General features: G+C 40.9%; 1 protein-coding gene across 5 annotated transcripts in view; it reads right to left on the minus strand.

The window, feature by feature from the left end:
* The window catches only part of nf2a (NF2, moesin-ezrin-radixin like (MERLIN) tumor suppressor a), a 60,934-nt gene that overhangs the window by 26,475 nt on the left and 17,872 nt on the right, over nucleotides 1–16,587 (minus strand). For all 5 annotated transcript variants that reach the window (XM_061817707.1, XM_061817706.1, XM_061817705.1 and 2 more), the window contains exons 5-6: nucleotides 6,541–6,609; nucleotides 6,372–6,454 (exon numbers count right to left, since the gene is read on the minus strand). In XM_061817707.1, the coding sequence (XP_061673691.1) occupies nucleotides 6,372–6,454; nucleotides 6,541–6,609 (152 nt within the window). The remainder of the gene's footprint in view (nucleotides 1–6,371; nucleotides 6,455–6,540; nucleotides 6,610–16,587) is intronic.

Raw genomic sequence — 16,587 nt, forward strand, 5'->3', positions numbered from 1 at the left:
ATAAGTGTTCGCTACAGCCATCTCCATCCTTTTTGCAAAGTCCACCACCATCTGTCCCTCAAAGTTTCTTTCCTGGATGCCGTACTTACCCATCACTTCTTCATCGCCCCTGTTTCCTTTACCAATATGTCCATTACAATCTGCACCAATCTCTCTCACTGTCTGGGATGCTCAGAACTACTTCATCTAGTTCCTTCCAGAATTTGTCTTTCAACTCTAGGTCACATCCTACCTGTGGGGCATAGCCGCTAACCACATTATACATAACACCCTCAATTTCAAATTTTAGTCTCATCACTCAATCTGATACTCTTTTCACCTCCAAGACATTCTTAGCCAGGTCTTCCTTTAAAATAACCCCTACTCCATTTCTCTTCCCATCTACTCCGTGGTAGAATAATTTAAACCCTGCTCCTAAACGTCTAGCCTTACTACCTTTCCACCTGCTCTCTTGGATGCACAGAATATCAACCTTTCTCCTAATCATCATGTCATCCAACTCCTGAGCTTTTCCTGTCATCGTCCCAACATTCAAAGTCCCTACAGTCAGTTGTAGGCTCTGTGCATTCCTCTTTTTCTTCTGACGATGGATCCGGTTTCCTCCTGATAGGTCAGTGTGGGCGGTGGAAAAAACAAACAAACAAACAAACTTCCCAGGCAGGGCCACCTCCAGACAGCGAAAATGCTGAGTAGGCCAAGGTGCAGGACAAGTAAAAGAAACACAGCTTTGTTTATTTGTTTTTATCTGGTTGTATGTGCACAAATAAATATTTGCAATGTACAATCAGGGTTTTTGTGTGTGTGTGTGTGTGTATTTTTTATATATAATCTGGTCATGAAAACACATTTACAGATAATAAATACTTCTCACTGGTGTTTTGAAAAACTGACAGTTGTCCATAATGCTATTTTTTTATTTCTGGAACCTTATCCAGCTTTGGCTGCAGAAAGAGTGAAACAAAAACATTAAATAAAAACAAATGTATAAACTGGGGAGGCACGGTGGATCAGATGGTAAAACATTGGGCTCACAGTTCTGAGGTCCCGGGTTCAATCCCAGCCCTCCCTGTGTGGAGTTTACATGTTCTCTCTGTGCCTGCCTGGGTTTTCTCTGGGCACTCCGGTTTCCTGCCACATCCCAAAGACATGCAACATTCATTGGAGTCTCTAAATTTCCCCTAGGAGTGATTGTGAGTGCGGCTGTTTGTCTCGATGTGCCCTGTGATTGGCTGGCAACCAGTTCTGGGTGTACCCTGCCTCCTGCCCGTTGACTGCTGGGATAGGCTCCAGCACTCCCCGCGACCCTTGTGAGTATAAACGGCAAAAAAATAGGTGGATAGATGGATGGATAAATAAACTGACAATGTGATAGTTACATATTACATGACGAATGGGGTTTGAATCCCTGCCCCGCCTGTGTGGAGTTTGCATGTTCTCCCCGTGCCTACGTGGGTTTTCTCCGGGCACTTGGGTTCCTCCCACATCCCTAAAAACATGCAACATTAATTGGACACTCTAAATTGCGCCTGGGTGTGATTGTGAGTGCGAATGGTTGTCTGTCTCCATGTGCCCTGTGATTGGCTGGCAATCAGTACAGGCTGTACCCCACCTCTCACCCAAAGATAGGTGGGATATGCGTCAGCACTCCCACGACCCTTGTGAGGATAAGCGGCTCAGAAAATGGATGGAAGTAAAATTTGGGGGGAGTTATATTTAAAAAAAGCTCATCCCTACTGAAAATATACTACTGTACGTCATACCTCTGACAAAATGCTAAGAAACAGTGGAGCCCTGATGAGAATAAAGCTTTGATTTAAAAAAAAAATATGTCAGAGTGCATGTTTGTTTGGAAAAATATTAATCTTACAAAACAAAAGTTGCACCGAATTGAAAAAAGGTCAAACGTTTTTGAGAAAAACAGCACTTATGTACAGACTTTTTTAAAATGTACTTTAAAAAATATTCTGTGAATACAGTTAAGTTCTTTGAGAATACAAATGCTTTTTACTTGAATTTTTTTAAAACAAAAAAATGCTATTTTAAAAACTGGAGTTCTTGAATATTATTAGAGAATATTTTTATTATATATACATCCATCCATTTTTTAGCTGCTTATACACACAAGGGTCTCGGGAGTGCTGCAGCCAATCCCAACTGTCATCGGGCAGGAGGCAGGGTACACCCCGAACTGGTTGCCAGCCAATCGCAGGGCACATCGAGACAAACAGCCAAACTCACAATCACATAAAGAGGCAATTTAGAGTGTCCAATTAATGTTGCATGTTTTTGGGATGTGGGGGGGAAAACCGGAGTGCCCGGAAAAAAAACCTACGCAGGCACGGGGAGAACATGCAAACTCCACACAGGCGGGCCGGGATTGAACCCAGTGAGGCCAACGCTTTGCAGCTGAGCCACCATGCCGCCTTATCTCTACATATTATTATTTATTAATCAAGAATATTTTCATTATCATACTGTATATTATTTATTAGAGAACATTTTTGTAAAAACGTTTTTCTTCTGGATATTTCATCAACAATAACGTTAAAATATTTTGCTTGTTAAATTTTGACCTTTACCTTGTAACATTAATAATCGCTAAAACTTGATTTTATTTAGATAATCAGCTCATGCTGTCTTACAATGTTTGGTTCCCTGCTGATGGCAGACTTGAAATCTACATACGCACAAACACACATGTGCAAGCCTGCTCGCACGCTCATGCACACACACACTCGTTCAAGTGGGGGTTCTGTTCGACTTGTGGGCAATCAACTCCCTTTTGTGAATGCCTTTGCAAGCTATTGAATCGTATACTGAAGTCGAAAATGGAGAGTCTCTTCCCTCCACCGCCTTTGAAAAGCTGATCGATCAGTGCAAGTGACTCATTTATTGGTCTGGCCAGAATGGAGTCGCCTGACCATCGAAACGCAAAACCACTCGTCCGTACCTCCACCTCTTTTTCCTTCTTCCGCTCCCTTTTACCCTGCTTATTTGAGAAACACTTTCATTCATTCTGTTCCCCGCCTTCGGTGGAAGCTATTTAACTTCTATTCTATTATAGCCACAATCTATATAATCATTGCATTGGCTGGAATGTTCCACTGCAGGACGTCTTGAAGGCCCTGTGTATTAAAAAATATTTTTCAAGTATTTTTTTTTTAAATTAGTTGCAAGCTGGCAGCATGGTGTTCCAACTGGTTAGAGCGTTGGTTAGCGAGCTGGGCTCACAGTTCTGAGGACTGGAGTTTGAATCCCGGGGCCCTACCTGTGTGGAGTTGACATGTTCTCCCCATACCTGGATGGGTTTTCTCTGGGCATTCCGGTTTCCTCCCACATCCCAAAAACACGCATTCATTGTAAACTCTAAATTGCTCCAAGGTGTGATTGTGAGTGCCACTGTTGTATTGTCTCTATGTGCCCTGCGATTGGCTGACAACCAGTTCAGGATGTAACCCGCCTCCTGCCCGATGACAGTTGGGATTGGCTGCAGCACTCCCGTGACCCTTGTGAGGATAAACGACTAAAATGGATGGATAGATAGCTCCAAGGTCATTCAGAATAGAGAATCTGTGCCATTTTTATGATGGAAAAGTCTTACTGGGCAACACTAGACTGGTTCTTTGTATTTTGATGAATATTGAAAATTTTAGTTGGTCTTGGACATACTGAACATAGTATGCCAGGTTAGACACTAAAGAAAGAGAAAAGGATCGCTACAGGTTGGGCAGACAGAGGAATATAGATGTGAAGAATAAGCAGTAGATTAGGGTGATTAAGGATAAGGATTGAAATTTGTTGACTGGTGCCAGTAATGTGCTGGATAGATGTTAAAAGTACATTGAAGAGTTGATGAATAGGGAAAATGGGTGCGTGAAGTGTAGAAGAGACAAGTGTGGTGGATCAGGAAGTGGCAATGATTAGTAAGGGTAAGTTAGAAAGGCACTCAAAGAGGATAACAAATGTAAAGTTGGTCCTGATGATATACCTGTAGTGTGACCTTTTCTGAGAACAAGGGTGATGTGCTGAGCTGTGGAAACTACTGAGGAATAAAGTTGATGAGCTACACATTGAAAAAGAAGTTATGGGAAAGAGTAGTCAAGGGTAGACTCAGGACAGATGTATTTGTGAGGAACCGAATGGTTTCATGCCTAAAAAGAATACCATATATTTATAATTTGACTTGAGGATGTTGATGGAAAGGTGCAAGAAGGTCAGAAGGAGTTTGAGGTGAAGGTGTGTTTAAGATGTTTAAGAGTTGGGATTTCAACAAGGATCAGTCCTGAGCCACTCCCTGTTTGCAGAGGTAATTGACTCCTCCGTAGAAATTGCGTCATCCGCGTCGCTGACCAATCAGAGGCCAGAGATCTGCATAAACCACGCCCCTTGTTGGCATCCTCTATTACCTCAGACAACATTGCATGGTCCAGTATAGCTTTTGTTAGCGTTTTATCGTATTTGGGTTCTTAAACAATAGATATGGTTAAGAGGTGTAGTCACGGACTTTGTTATAGTGACGACAGGTATCCTGAAAGGCTAGTTGGTGGAGTTCAATTCGTACCCTTTCCAAAACCGAAGACCCAGTACAAAAAATGTCTTCGATGGATCAAACTTTGTGGAAGACAGCATCATCAACTGAATCCATCTAAAACCAACCGGAACAGAAGACCGAGTACGAAAAATGTCTTTGATGGATAAAACTTTGAGGAAGACCGCATGATCAACTGAATCGATCAACCGGAACAGATATGTTTGCACGAAGGTAAACCCTAAATTTGATTTTCAATACATGTCTCATATAAATGAATTAGCAGTTCTTCGCTTGCATAACATAGCTAAGTGTGAATGATTGACACACTTGATCTGTGTTGAGTGATATTTTGCGATGATCTGACTGCACAAACTAGCAGTCCTAAAAGCCTTCGACGTGCACCGAGACACCAAGACTGAAGGAAGGATGTTTGAGGACACTAAAGTAGTGATTGTCGTACTCGGTCGGGACTTACGTAGGTTCGGCACTAATTCAAGAATAATTATTGAGGGGAGCGCGTGACGTTACACAAAGAAAACGAGAGAAACAACTCATAAATCAAGCCTCGTCTTGTTTTCCTTCATACAGCGGTTCACAAACAGCTATACAGATACACATACAGATTCTGCACACAAGTGTGATATGTAACACGAAAATAGGAAACTGTCAATGACGAATTCGTCTTTGGGTTATAATATATTATATAATGTGGCTTTTCGGTCTTCCTCTGACTCCGGAAAGATCTCGCGCCAATATCAATGGTTTCTCCGTCGATATGCATGGAAATACCATTGAAATACCCCTCGCTGAAATACTTGAAGCCCTGCTGTCTGCTTTTCAACGATATTTCACTATTTGCTAAGAATGCGAGTGAGAAATCAGCTGGTAAATCGGACAATTTCGCTCTAGTCTTTTCTTCCTGCGCCGCCATTTTTGCTAATTGTTTGTCTGAGGTTAGCACACGTGGGGTGACGTAACTTCAGGAGGCGTAGTTATGTGCCCTGTACGGAGGGGTCAATTGTTACATAAGCTGACAAGATAAGGTTAGATTGGAATTCCCAAGGACCATGATATTCACAGATAACATTATGATCTGCGGTGAAAGCATGGAACAGGTGGAGAAACAATTGGAAAGGTGGCGGCTTGCACTTGAAAGGAGAGGAATGATTAGGTGAAGTAAGAGAATATGTGTGCGTGAATGAGAAGGGTGGAGGGGGAAGATTGAGGCTACAGGGAGAAGAGATAGCAAGGTCAAGTTGGTTGATTTGGCATCAACAGTGCTGAGCAATGGTGAGTGTGGTGAAAAAGTGCAGAAACAGGTCTACGCAGAATGGAATGGGTGGAGGAATGTGCTAGATGTGTTATGTGATAGAAGCGTCTCTGCTAGGATGAAGGGCAGTTTATGACAGTGGTGAGGCCAGCCATGATGTACTGGTGACAGACAACAGGAAAAGGTGGCGGAAATGAAGATATTGTGGAGGTCTCTTGGAGGGACAAGGGCGGATAGGAATAGAAATGAGCTCATGAGTGGGACAGTCAAGGTTTGATATTTTGGAGACAAAGTTAAGAGTGACTAGATTTGGATGGTTTGGACACATTCAGAGGACAGAGTGAGTATAGTGGTAATAGGGTGGTGATGGTGGAGCTGCCAGGCAAGAAAGCTGACTGAAGACCAGAGAGAGGATTGATGGATGTCATGAAGGAAGGCATAAGGGCAGTTGGTGTTGGAGAGGAGGATGCAGGAGATAGGTTTACACGGAAAATGATGACACATTGTGCTGACCGCTAACGGGATAAGCCAAAATGAAACAAAGAAGTATAAATATGTGAGCACGCCTACCTCGTCCGACCCCTGTGTTCAGCATAACACGCTGTAATCCTCTGCTCCCACATTTCTGCCGTCATCTGGTACAAGTTGATCACCTGCAAAGTATGGGTGAAAATACTAGACCTATCAGAGCTAAAGTTGTGTTAATCACAAGTAATGCAGACGGTAGCGAACCACTCACCCTTTTTGGCAGCAGCTCCTCCTGAGCCAAAAAGCCAGGCTTGTGAATGTTTGGATTGTAATCGGCATACTATAAAATAATGTAAAAAAAAAAAAAAAAGTCTAGTTTTGTTTAATGTGTCACAATCATGTAATTAGCCAGCCATCGGATTTTGTGATTAAACAGTCTACAGTTGAAAAGGAACATTTAACAATGTTCTAGTCCAGATTATTTGATGGATTCAAACCATGTGGATGGTACTGTAAATACAGCCACAGAACAAAAATGAATGGCCCCAGTCTGGAATAGATTGTGAATTCAAACCATGTGGATGAAAAATGCATCGGTAGAATGAAAATATGAGTGGCCCCAGTTTGGAATAAATTGATTTTGACGAGGACTGCTGAGACAGGGGGTGGGGGGTAGACGGATTGTGAAACCACCAATTTCTCTTCCTTGAAGGCATCTCTACTACCTGGCAATCAGATTATTGTGCCAACATGTAGTAATGATCACCAATGCACCGAACTCTATTCCTATTTCATTTTAAGATTCTGAGCACAACCTATTTAGGCAGCCAAACAGAAAATTGTTTTTTCTCCATTTCTCTTGGGAATTTAGATCATGTGAGTGGCAAATTCAGCAACAGAATTAAAATGAGTGGCCCTGGTTTGGAATAAATGGATTTTGCAGAAGGCTGCTCAGACGGTGTATAGCGAGTTGAAACAGCATTTTGCCTGTTGCTTGAAGGAAGTGAGTTCTAATAATAATAATTCATTTTATTTAACGGTGCCTTTTAAGCCACTTAAGGTCACCGTAATTGAAAGAAATCAAGCAATACAATAACAATAAGAAAACATAAAATATTAAAAACAACAAATGAAATGGAAAATGTTCAAATTAACTGGCAATCTAGAAAAGGCAGTCCAGAATACGTTTGTCTTGAGTTTTGATTTGAATAGTTTCAGAGGTCAGGTGGCAGTGAGTTCAAAGAGAGGGGGCAGGCAGGCGGTCAGGCAGAATGGAAGGTGAAGTGGATGAAGGGCAAAAATCTGAGAGAGCGCGAGGGTATGGGATATGAGAGGGCAAGGTTATTAATGCCCTTGAAGATGCAGATTAGTGTAATAAAGTCAGCCAATATAATATATTGGTTGACGGAGCTCTTTGAGATGTTGCAGGGCAGGAGTGATATGGTGAGTGCAGGGGGGTCCTTGTGATAATACAAGCGGCAGAGTTCTAGATAAGCTGTAGTTTTTGCAGTGACTAGTGGGGGAGTTAGATACAGGAGAGTTGCAATAATTCAGGAAGGAAGTGACAGAGCTACGAACAGGAACAGCAGCAGTATAGGGGTTGAGGGATGGACAGAGGCGACTGATCCTTCATAAAATGAAAGTACAGAGACCGGGTGATGTTATTTATGTGTGTTTGTAAGGAAGGGAGGGAAAGAGCAATTTTGTCCAGCGTGGATTGAAGCCAGAGGTTTACATAGACAGTGCAAAAGCACATATTTCATTGTTGGTCTCACTGTCTGAAATCAACTAAATCTCTTTTGTTTCAGGTCAATCAGGATCACCCCAATCATATTTAAAAAAAAAAGAAAACCCACAGTAATGAGAATGAGAATTTCTTAAAGAATTTTATATTTTCTTCAAGGTCAAAAGTTTGGATACATTTCCTCAGTATGGAGTAGCATTTCCTTTGAATGAATGACTTGGGTCAAACGTTCTGGGTAACCTTTCACAAGATTCTGATAATACTCTGCTGGAATTGTGGCTCATTCCTCCTGACGTAATTGGTGTAACGGATTCAGGCTCGTCAGTTCCCTTGCTCCCACACGCCTTTTCACATTTGCCCACAAGTTTTTGATGGGATTCAGATCAGGGCTTTGTGGTGGCAGCTCCAAGACATTGACTTTGTTATCCTCAAGACACTTTTTACCCATTTTGTCAGCATGCTTCAGGTCATTGCCCATTTGGGAGACCCATTCGTGCCCAAGTTTTAGCTTCCTGGCTGATGTCTTCAAATGTTGCCTTAATATCTCCATGTAATGTACTTTCTTCATGATGCTATCTGTTTTCTGAAAGCGCTCCAGTTTCTATTGCACCAAATCAACCCCACAACATGATGCCGCCACCTCCATGCTTCCCAGTTGGTATGATGTTCTCAAGACTACAAGCTTCCCCTGGTCATTATGGCCAAACAGCTCCACTTTAACTTTATCAGATAACAGGACATGTCTCCAGAAATTTAATATTTTTTATCTTGTCTTTTTGAATAGTAGTGGGCGAAAAGATGCCTGAAGAATGGAGGAAAAGTTTGCTAGTTCCCATTTTTTTAAGAACAAAGGGGACTTGCAGAGCTGTGGCAATGATAGAGGAATAAAGTTGATGAGCCACACAATGAAGTTATGGGAAAGCGTAATGGAGGGTAGACTCGGGTCAGAAGTCAGTATCTACGAACAGTATGGTTTCATGCCTAGAAAGAGTACCACAGATGCATTACTTGCCTTGATGATGCTAATTGAAAAGTACAGAGAAGGTTAGAAGGAGCTACATTGTGTCTTTGTAGACCTAGAGAAAGCCTATGACAGAGTACCAAGAGAGGAACTGTGGGACTGCATGTGGAAGTCTGGTGTGGGGGGGAAATATGTTAGAATAGTACAGGACATGCATGAGGGCAGAAGAACAGTGGTGAGGTGTGCCTTAGGTGTGACAGAGGAATTTAAGGTGGAGGTGGGACTGCATCAGGGATCAGCTCTGAGCCCCTTCCTGTTCGCAGTGGTAATGGATAGGCTGACAGATGAGGTTAGACTGAAATCCCCTTGACCATGATGTTTGCAGATGATATTGTGATATGCAGTGAAAGCAGAGAACAGGTGGAGGAACAATTAGAACAGTGGAGGCATGCACGGAAAAGGAGAGGAATGAAGATTAGCCAAAGTAAAACAGAGTATATATGCGTGAATGAGAGGCGTGGAGGGGGGAAGTGTGAGGCTACAGGGAGAAGCGATAGCAAGGGTGGATGACTTCAAATACTTGGGGTCAACAATCTCGAGCAATGGTGAGTGTGGTAAGGAAGTGAAGAAACGGGTCCATGCATGTTGGAACAGCTGGCAGAAGGTCTCTGGTGTGTTATGTGACAGAAGAGTCTCTGCTAGGATGAAGGGCAAAGTTTATAAAACAGTGGTGAGGCCGGTCATGATGTACGGATTAGAGACGGTGGCACTGAAGAAACAACAGGAAGCAGACTGGAGGTGGCAGAAATGAAGACTTTGAGGTTCACTCTAGGAGTGAGGAGGTTGGATAGGATTAGAAATTAGCTCATTAGAGGGACAGCCAGGGTTGTATGTTGTGGAGACAAGGTTCAAGAGAGCAGACTTCGACAGTTTGGACATGTCAAGATGCGAGAGAGTGAATATATTGGTAGAAGGGCGCTGAGGATGGAGCTGCCAGGCAAAAGAGCGAGAGGAAGACCAAAGAAAAAGTTGATGGATGTTGTGAGGGAAGACATGAGGACAGTGGGTGTTAGAGAGGAAGATGCACGAGATAGGCTGAGATGGAAAAAGATGACATGCTGTGACAACCCCTAAGTGGACAAGCTGAAAGGAAAAGAAGAAAAAAAGAAGAATGTCTTTTTTATGTTTCTTGAGGAGTAACGGCTTCATTCTCAGTGAGCCCATGTCGGTGCAGGTCTTTTTTCTCTGTGGACAATGACACTTTCTTACTAACTTCATCCAGCATCTTCACATGGTCTTTTAGCTTCTGTTCTGGTGTTGATTTTCCCATTTCGGACTAAAACACATTCATCTTTGGGACACAGAGCCCGTCTCGTTGCTGAGCAGTGAGATGACTGAACATTCCCATCATGTCTCATACTTGCATGTAATTGAACAGATGAACATGGCACCTTCAAGCATCTGGAAACTGCACCCAAGAATGGGTCAGACTTGTGGAGCTGCACGATTCTTTTTCTGATATCCTGGCGAAGTTTTTTTGATTTTCCAATGATTCCAAAGAAGGAAGCAGAGTGTTTGCCACATGTACCATCAATTAACTCAGAGGTTGTCAGTTAACCAATTAAGAGTTTCTATATTCACGATCTCATCTTTTGGGCTTCCCCACGTTCTTTAAAGATATGGGATTTTTTTGTGTATTTCAATTTCTGGCTTCAACTGTATGAGTAGGATTTGAGTTTTTTCACTGTTGTAAAAAGTTAGATGAGAACCAGTGTTTGAGTCTAGAGACGTAGTCAGTTAGGAAGTTACACCATTCAGATGATTTTGCTGTCCAATTGACAAGCTGGTTCAAAACTAAATCAAAATCTCTTCTGCTTACTTAATTTTAAGATTCCGACCTCAGCGCTTTTCGGCAGCCACACACTTTAGTTATGCCTTTCAAATGAACACCCTTCCTCCTGCATAATAAAATGTGTAACGTTTTAAGTGTCGTGGCTGTGAAAGGATCATCATATCTGTCCTTTATAATCATATTCAAGCTCTTTAAAACTAATGTATGAGATTTACATAGCCGGCGGCTCCCAGGCGGTTTAACGCCCAAGGGTCAAAGAGGGAAAGGGATGACAAATTGCAATAATGTGATTCTTTTTTAAATATTATTTCACCTTGACAGATGAACTGCAGCCATTGCCCTCACCAGATATCACAGAAGCAACTAATAACGTAATAAAAAAAAAACCTCACAAAACAATGACAACCTCACTTTGAAATGGAAATGGAAAAAATTGAGAGAGAAAGCAGTTTATCTTGGCCACCCTTTTATCCCAAATACTAAACAGTAATACAGTACAACAAAAGCAAGCCCGCTGTTTTATTGTTGCTTAACAATATGTCTTACAATATATATTTTTTCAAAACCGTCCCAAACAAAAAATAATGTTCGGATGTTGTCTGACATTAATGTGGTGCCTTGAGATATGAGTTTAATTCATCTTGTTGAATGTCCTTGTAAATTAAAAAAAACTTGGCTATCAAGTAGTCCTTTTTCACTGAAATGAATGGAAATGCCAATAATCAATTCTAACACCCCAAAATTGTTTGTAACGTGTTTTTTTAATAAGAAAAAACATTTCATGATAATGTACTTAAATATAATATAAATGTTAATAAATATAAATATAACAATGACATATTCAAACAGAATTTCAATCATTTAAACATATTTTGAAATTTTTTTTTGTTTCAATTCAATGGACATTTTGTTGCTCCTTCTTGTATGTGTACCTTGGCCACCTGGGAGCTTTTATAATACAGAAATACAAATGTAGAGTTCACGCTGCCAGAATAGTGTCCACATTCGCCATGCTGGCAAATCAAATTTGCCTGAGTTACAACTCAAAAGCCTGTCCTAAAAGTTAAAATGACCGCACTCACTTTGCAATGTGTGAGCAATGTTAATGGTTTAGTCCTCCCCGATTTGTAAAATGTGTTAATCTGCTGTTTAACCACTGTTGGCTAAGCAGTCAAACTCATGGATTTTCCCAGCTCCAGGGAGCAGTCCATCAGAGAAGACAGCATCTGATGCCACTTGGCACCGAATTTAATCATGTATATTTATTATTGTGATGTGCGTTTGAAATGTCAATGATCATTGTGTCCCGCAATTCACATGAGCTCTCACAACTATCCATATCCCTTCTTCATCAATTCATGACCCACTAACCCACCTAGATTGTCATGCTGAGCGGCCGCGGCACTGGCTTGAACCAGGGCGTAACTCACTTGTCATTCAGAAAACATAGTCATGCCCCCCCGACAGGCCCATAGTCACAGGCCCCTGCCTATGCCTTATGTAATCTAATCTACTTTGTCCTGCTTTTGAAATCTGTTACAATTTACCGACAGTTAAAGCCTACTGATATTTACCAACAAAATAAAGAATATTATCTTTGACTAAAAAGTCTGAAGTTGAGAACATTTTATATTCAGTCCTTCAGATCCTTCTTGATGATTCTCAAATAAAAACAAGTGAATCATCTCAACAGTTTTACTTTTATTAATAAGAACATTAACATTTGACAGTTTACGACTTTAATTGACTCCATACTCACATCTTGCGTAATTTGTGTCAATACACTTTCTTTCTATATACTGGCAACAGCGTTATTTTAACGTACTAGACTTTTCCCAGTCATTAAGTTATTCAATAAATCAATATTCCACCATGATGAAGTAAAATGACGCTTTCTTCTTCATATCATTCATCATAACATTTAGGCCTGGCTAGGAGGTTTGCCAATGCTAACCCTAAACATATATGGAGACAGTCTCAGCTTCTCAGTGAGCTGCATTAATATTAGTGGTTCTTTCCCTTTGAGTATTGTTATACAGTGAAGAAAAATATATTTATAATATAATAAAAAGAAAAATCAAGAAATCACAATTTATGATTTTTTTTAACGATTTATTTGTGTGATACAGCTGCAAATAAGTATTCAAACACCTGTTCATCAGCTACAATTCTGACCCTCAAAGACCTGTTAGTGCGCCTTTAAAAGTCCACCTCCACTCCATGTATTATCCTGAATCAGATCCACCTGAGTGAGGCCGTTAGCTGCATACAGACACCTGTCCGCCCCAAACAATCAGTAAGACCCAAACTTGTAAAATGGCCAAGACCAAAGAGCTGTCCAAATACACCAAAGAAAAAATTGTACAACTCCACACGGCTGCAAAAAGGGCTACGAAAAATTGCCAAGCAGCTTGGTGGAAAAAGGTCCACTGTTGGAGCAATCATTAGAAAATGGAAGCAATGAATGCAAGATATCACCTCGTGGGGTCTCAATGATCCTTAGAAAGGTGAGGAATCAGCCCAGGACTACACGACAAGACTTGGTCAATGACCTGAAAAGAGCTGGGACCACTGTTTCCAAGGTAATACACTAAGACGTCATGGTTTGAAATCCGGCATGGCACAGAAGGTTTCCCTGCTTAAACCAGCACATGTCAAGGCCTGTCTTTAGTTTGCCAATGACCATATGGATGATATAGAGGAGTCATGGTCAGTTTTATGGTCAGATGAGACCAAACTTTTTGGTCATAATTCCACTAACCGTGTGTGGAGGAAGACGAATGATGAGTTCCATCCCAAGAATGCCATCCCTAGTGTGAAGCATGTGGGTGGTAGCATCATGCTTTGGGGGTGTTTTTCTGCACATGGGACAGGACAACTGAACTGTATTAAGGAGAGGATGACCGCGGCCATGTATTGTGAGATTTTGGGGAACAACCTCTTTCCCCTAAGTCAGAGCATTGAAGATGGGTCGTGGCTGGGTCTTTCAACATGATAATGACCCGAAGCATACAGCCAGGAAAACCAAGGAGTGGTTCCATAAGAAGCATATCAAGGTTCTGGCATGGCCTAAACAGTCGACAGACCTAAACCCAATAGAAAATCTTTGGAGGGAGCTGAAACTCCGTGTTTCTCAGCGACAGCCCAGAAACCTGTCTGATCTAGAGAGGATCTGTTTGGAGGAGTGGGCCAAAATCCCTCCTGCAGTGTGTGCAAACCGGGTGAAGAACTACAGGAAACGTTTGACCGCTGTAACTGCAAACAAAGGCTACTGTAGCGAATATTAACATTGGTTTTCTCAGGTGTTCAAATCCTTATTTGCAGCTGTATCACACAAATAAATCGTTTTGAAAAAATAATCATACATGGTGATTTCTGGATTTTTCTTTTTAGATTATATAGCACGGTGTTCAAATACCCATTTTTTTTTCACTGTATTATCTGTCTACGTGTGTTGCTCCTGGCTCGTGTTAAAATGTTGCGTAAAGTGTATGGAATGTCCTCAGTGCACCTTTTTGCTAATATTATACAATTTTTTTATGCAGAATTAGAATCTGAATTCCGTTATGAAGGAAGTATTTTTATTTTTCGATTATCCCTGAAAAAAGACAAAAACGAAGCGGAAACAGCTACTAAATACATTGTGTTTGCATAATTTTAAAACAAGAATGAAAATTCCGTATATACATTCAGGATATCGACGCCTTTACTTTTTATCAATTTATGACTGACTAAACAAAACAAGAATTTTAAAAATGCTTACCAGTCTTTGTTTCCAACACGAGGCATATCCTGCTCCCTGCGTGCTTGGCACCTTCTTCTTGGCCAGCTATTTCGTCAGCATTCGAACGTATGTGCTGTCTAACTGGCTCAAATTGATAACTTTAAGCGCCTTTATATAGCTCATATTCTTGACCGTCTTCGTGGGACCCTTCAGAATAGTGTTCATCGCTCAAAATATTGGAAAATTCATCATCGTTCTGAAATGTATTCCAATGCTCACCATTGTTGACACTGGCTATGATGTCACATTCCTACATAGGTACGCGACCACCCGGCCGTTCATTGTACAGCGTGATGGATCTGCCTGTGCTCATATGAGAAACTATCTGCAGTATGATATGCGTCACTAATTTGCGTGTACAAGGCTGGTTTATTATCGCACCAAAACAAACAGACAAACAAATGTAGCCACGTTAATTTGAGAGCAATAGTTGGTGATATCTTGTTTCACTATAAATATAATTTCACATGGTAAACTGATGCCATAACCAGACAGTATCAGTCGAACAACAGCAGGTCCACCTCTAGTGACGTAGGAGGCTCCGCCCCCGAAATGAGTTATTTTTCAGACACGGGAAACTAGGTCAAAGTTCGCGGACTTGAATTCATAAACACTTATGTTTTTGGTAAAAGTATTGAAAAGGTTATGCATTTTATGGTACAGTTGAGGATATATTTTCATCGAGAGAAGATAATTTGCATTTGAAATTAGACATTAAAAAACTTTAAAGCGACATCCCCGTGCCATTGATTTGTCACAAGGTGTTTCCTATTATGTTAGCTTTAAGCTCGCGGAAAACAGTATTTTTATTTTTTTTAATACACTGTGTAATTCTCTTAGTATGTTTAGTTTGACAGTAAACCTACACTGGGAGAGGAAAATAAGTAGAATTTTTTTGGTTTGAGGTGATCACGATCAACTAAACTGCTGCCTCTTTTAAAGTGATTTGAGTTCACTGCCACCATCCAGCCCTTGTATTTTTCTATAATTTTTGCTTGCAAGTCAAAAGGAATGTATCTGGAAAAACTCACAAGTCGGAATAGTCATATCTCAAACCCACGCTTACCATAATTCTACTGAATGGGTGTAGGCAGTATAAATATTCTACATTTAAGATTTTCTGGGGCAGGTGGCTGACACTAGCTATGTTTACTTGTTTCAATTTTCCTTTTCTATTCTATTCTTTTCTATTTTTCAAATCTAGTTTTTGCGGGACAAATGCTTTTGCAAAAAGTGGATTAGTCTGATCATTGTACTATACCTCGTAAAGTTGACAATGACTATTTTCTGCAGTATGCACAGCGAGAGCAGGGTTTAAATTTTCATTAGGGAAAAGGTTTGCTGACCACCAGTTATCAATAATCATTTACTGCAAGGAAATGAAGCATTATATGAATTTCAACAATGGAATGATGTCGTCTACAAACAATTACTCAAACACCACTGGATTAGTGTTTGGAAATGTAGCCCCCGAAAACAGTTTTACTGAGCAACATTAAATTTGGAAACAAATCTATTATAAACTGAATGACAAGATGTCTCGGGAAGCTATGGTTAAAGAGACATGGAATCAAGCTATTTTCGTATGAAGCAGACATTTTAGGCCCATTTCCAGTGATTCTACATAGATGAACTAAAAAAAGTAAGCCTGCAAGGCCAATGTCACTTGTGAGCATGAAATTTGTCAGGCATGTGAGTAGACCCACAAAACTGTCTCAACAAGCCATGTCAAAAACAACAATGATTTAAGGCTGTGGCGGCCCCGAAAGGGACAAGCCGAAAGAATCTTACTTATTTTGGTTTGAAACAGCCATTTTAAGGACATTTTCAGGGGTCCTGCAGAAATGAACTCCCAAAGACTGAAACCTCCGCCCCAAAGATTGTTTCACTTAGCAACATGAAATTTAGGAGACGTGTCAATCATGAGTAGAATCAAAAAAGGCTCAAGTGGCCATTTTAGGGACATTCACTGAGGTC

This window comes from Syngnathoides biaculeatus, chromosome 4, assembly GCF_019802595.1.
Source record: "Syngnathoides biaculeatus isolate LvHL_M chromosome 4, ASM1980259v1, whole genome shotgun sequence".
In the NCBI taxonomy this organism is placed as follows: Eukaryota; Metazoa; Chordata; class Actinopteri; order Syngnathiformes; family Syngnathidae; genus Syngnathoides; species Syngnathoides biaculeatus.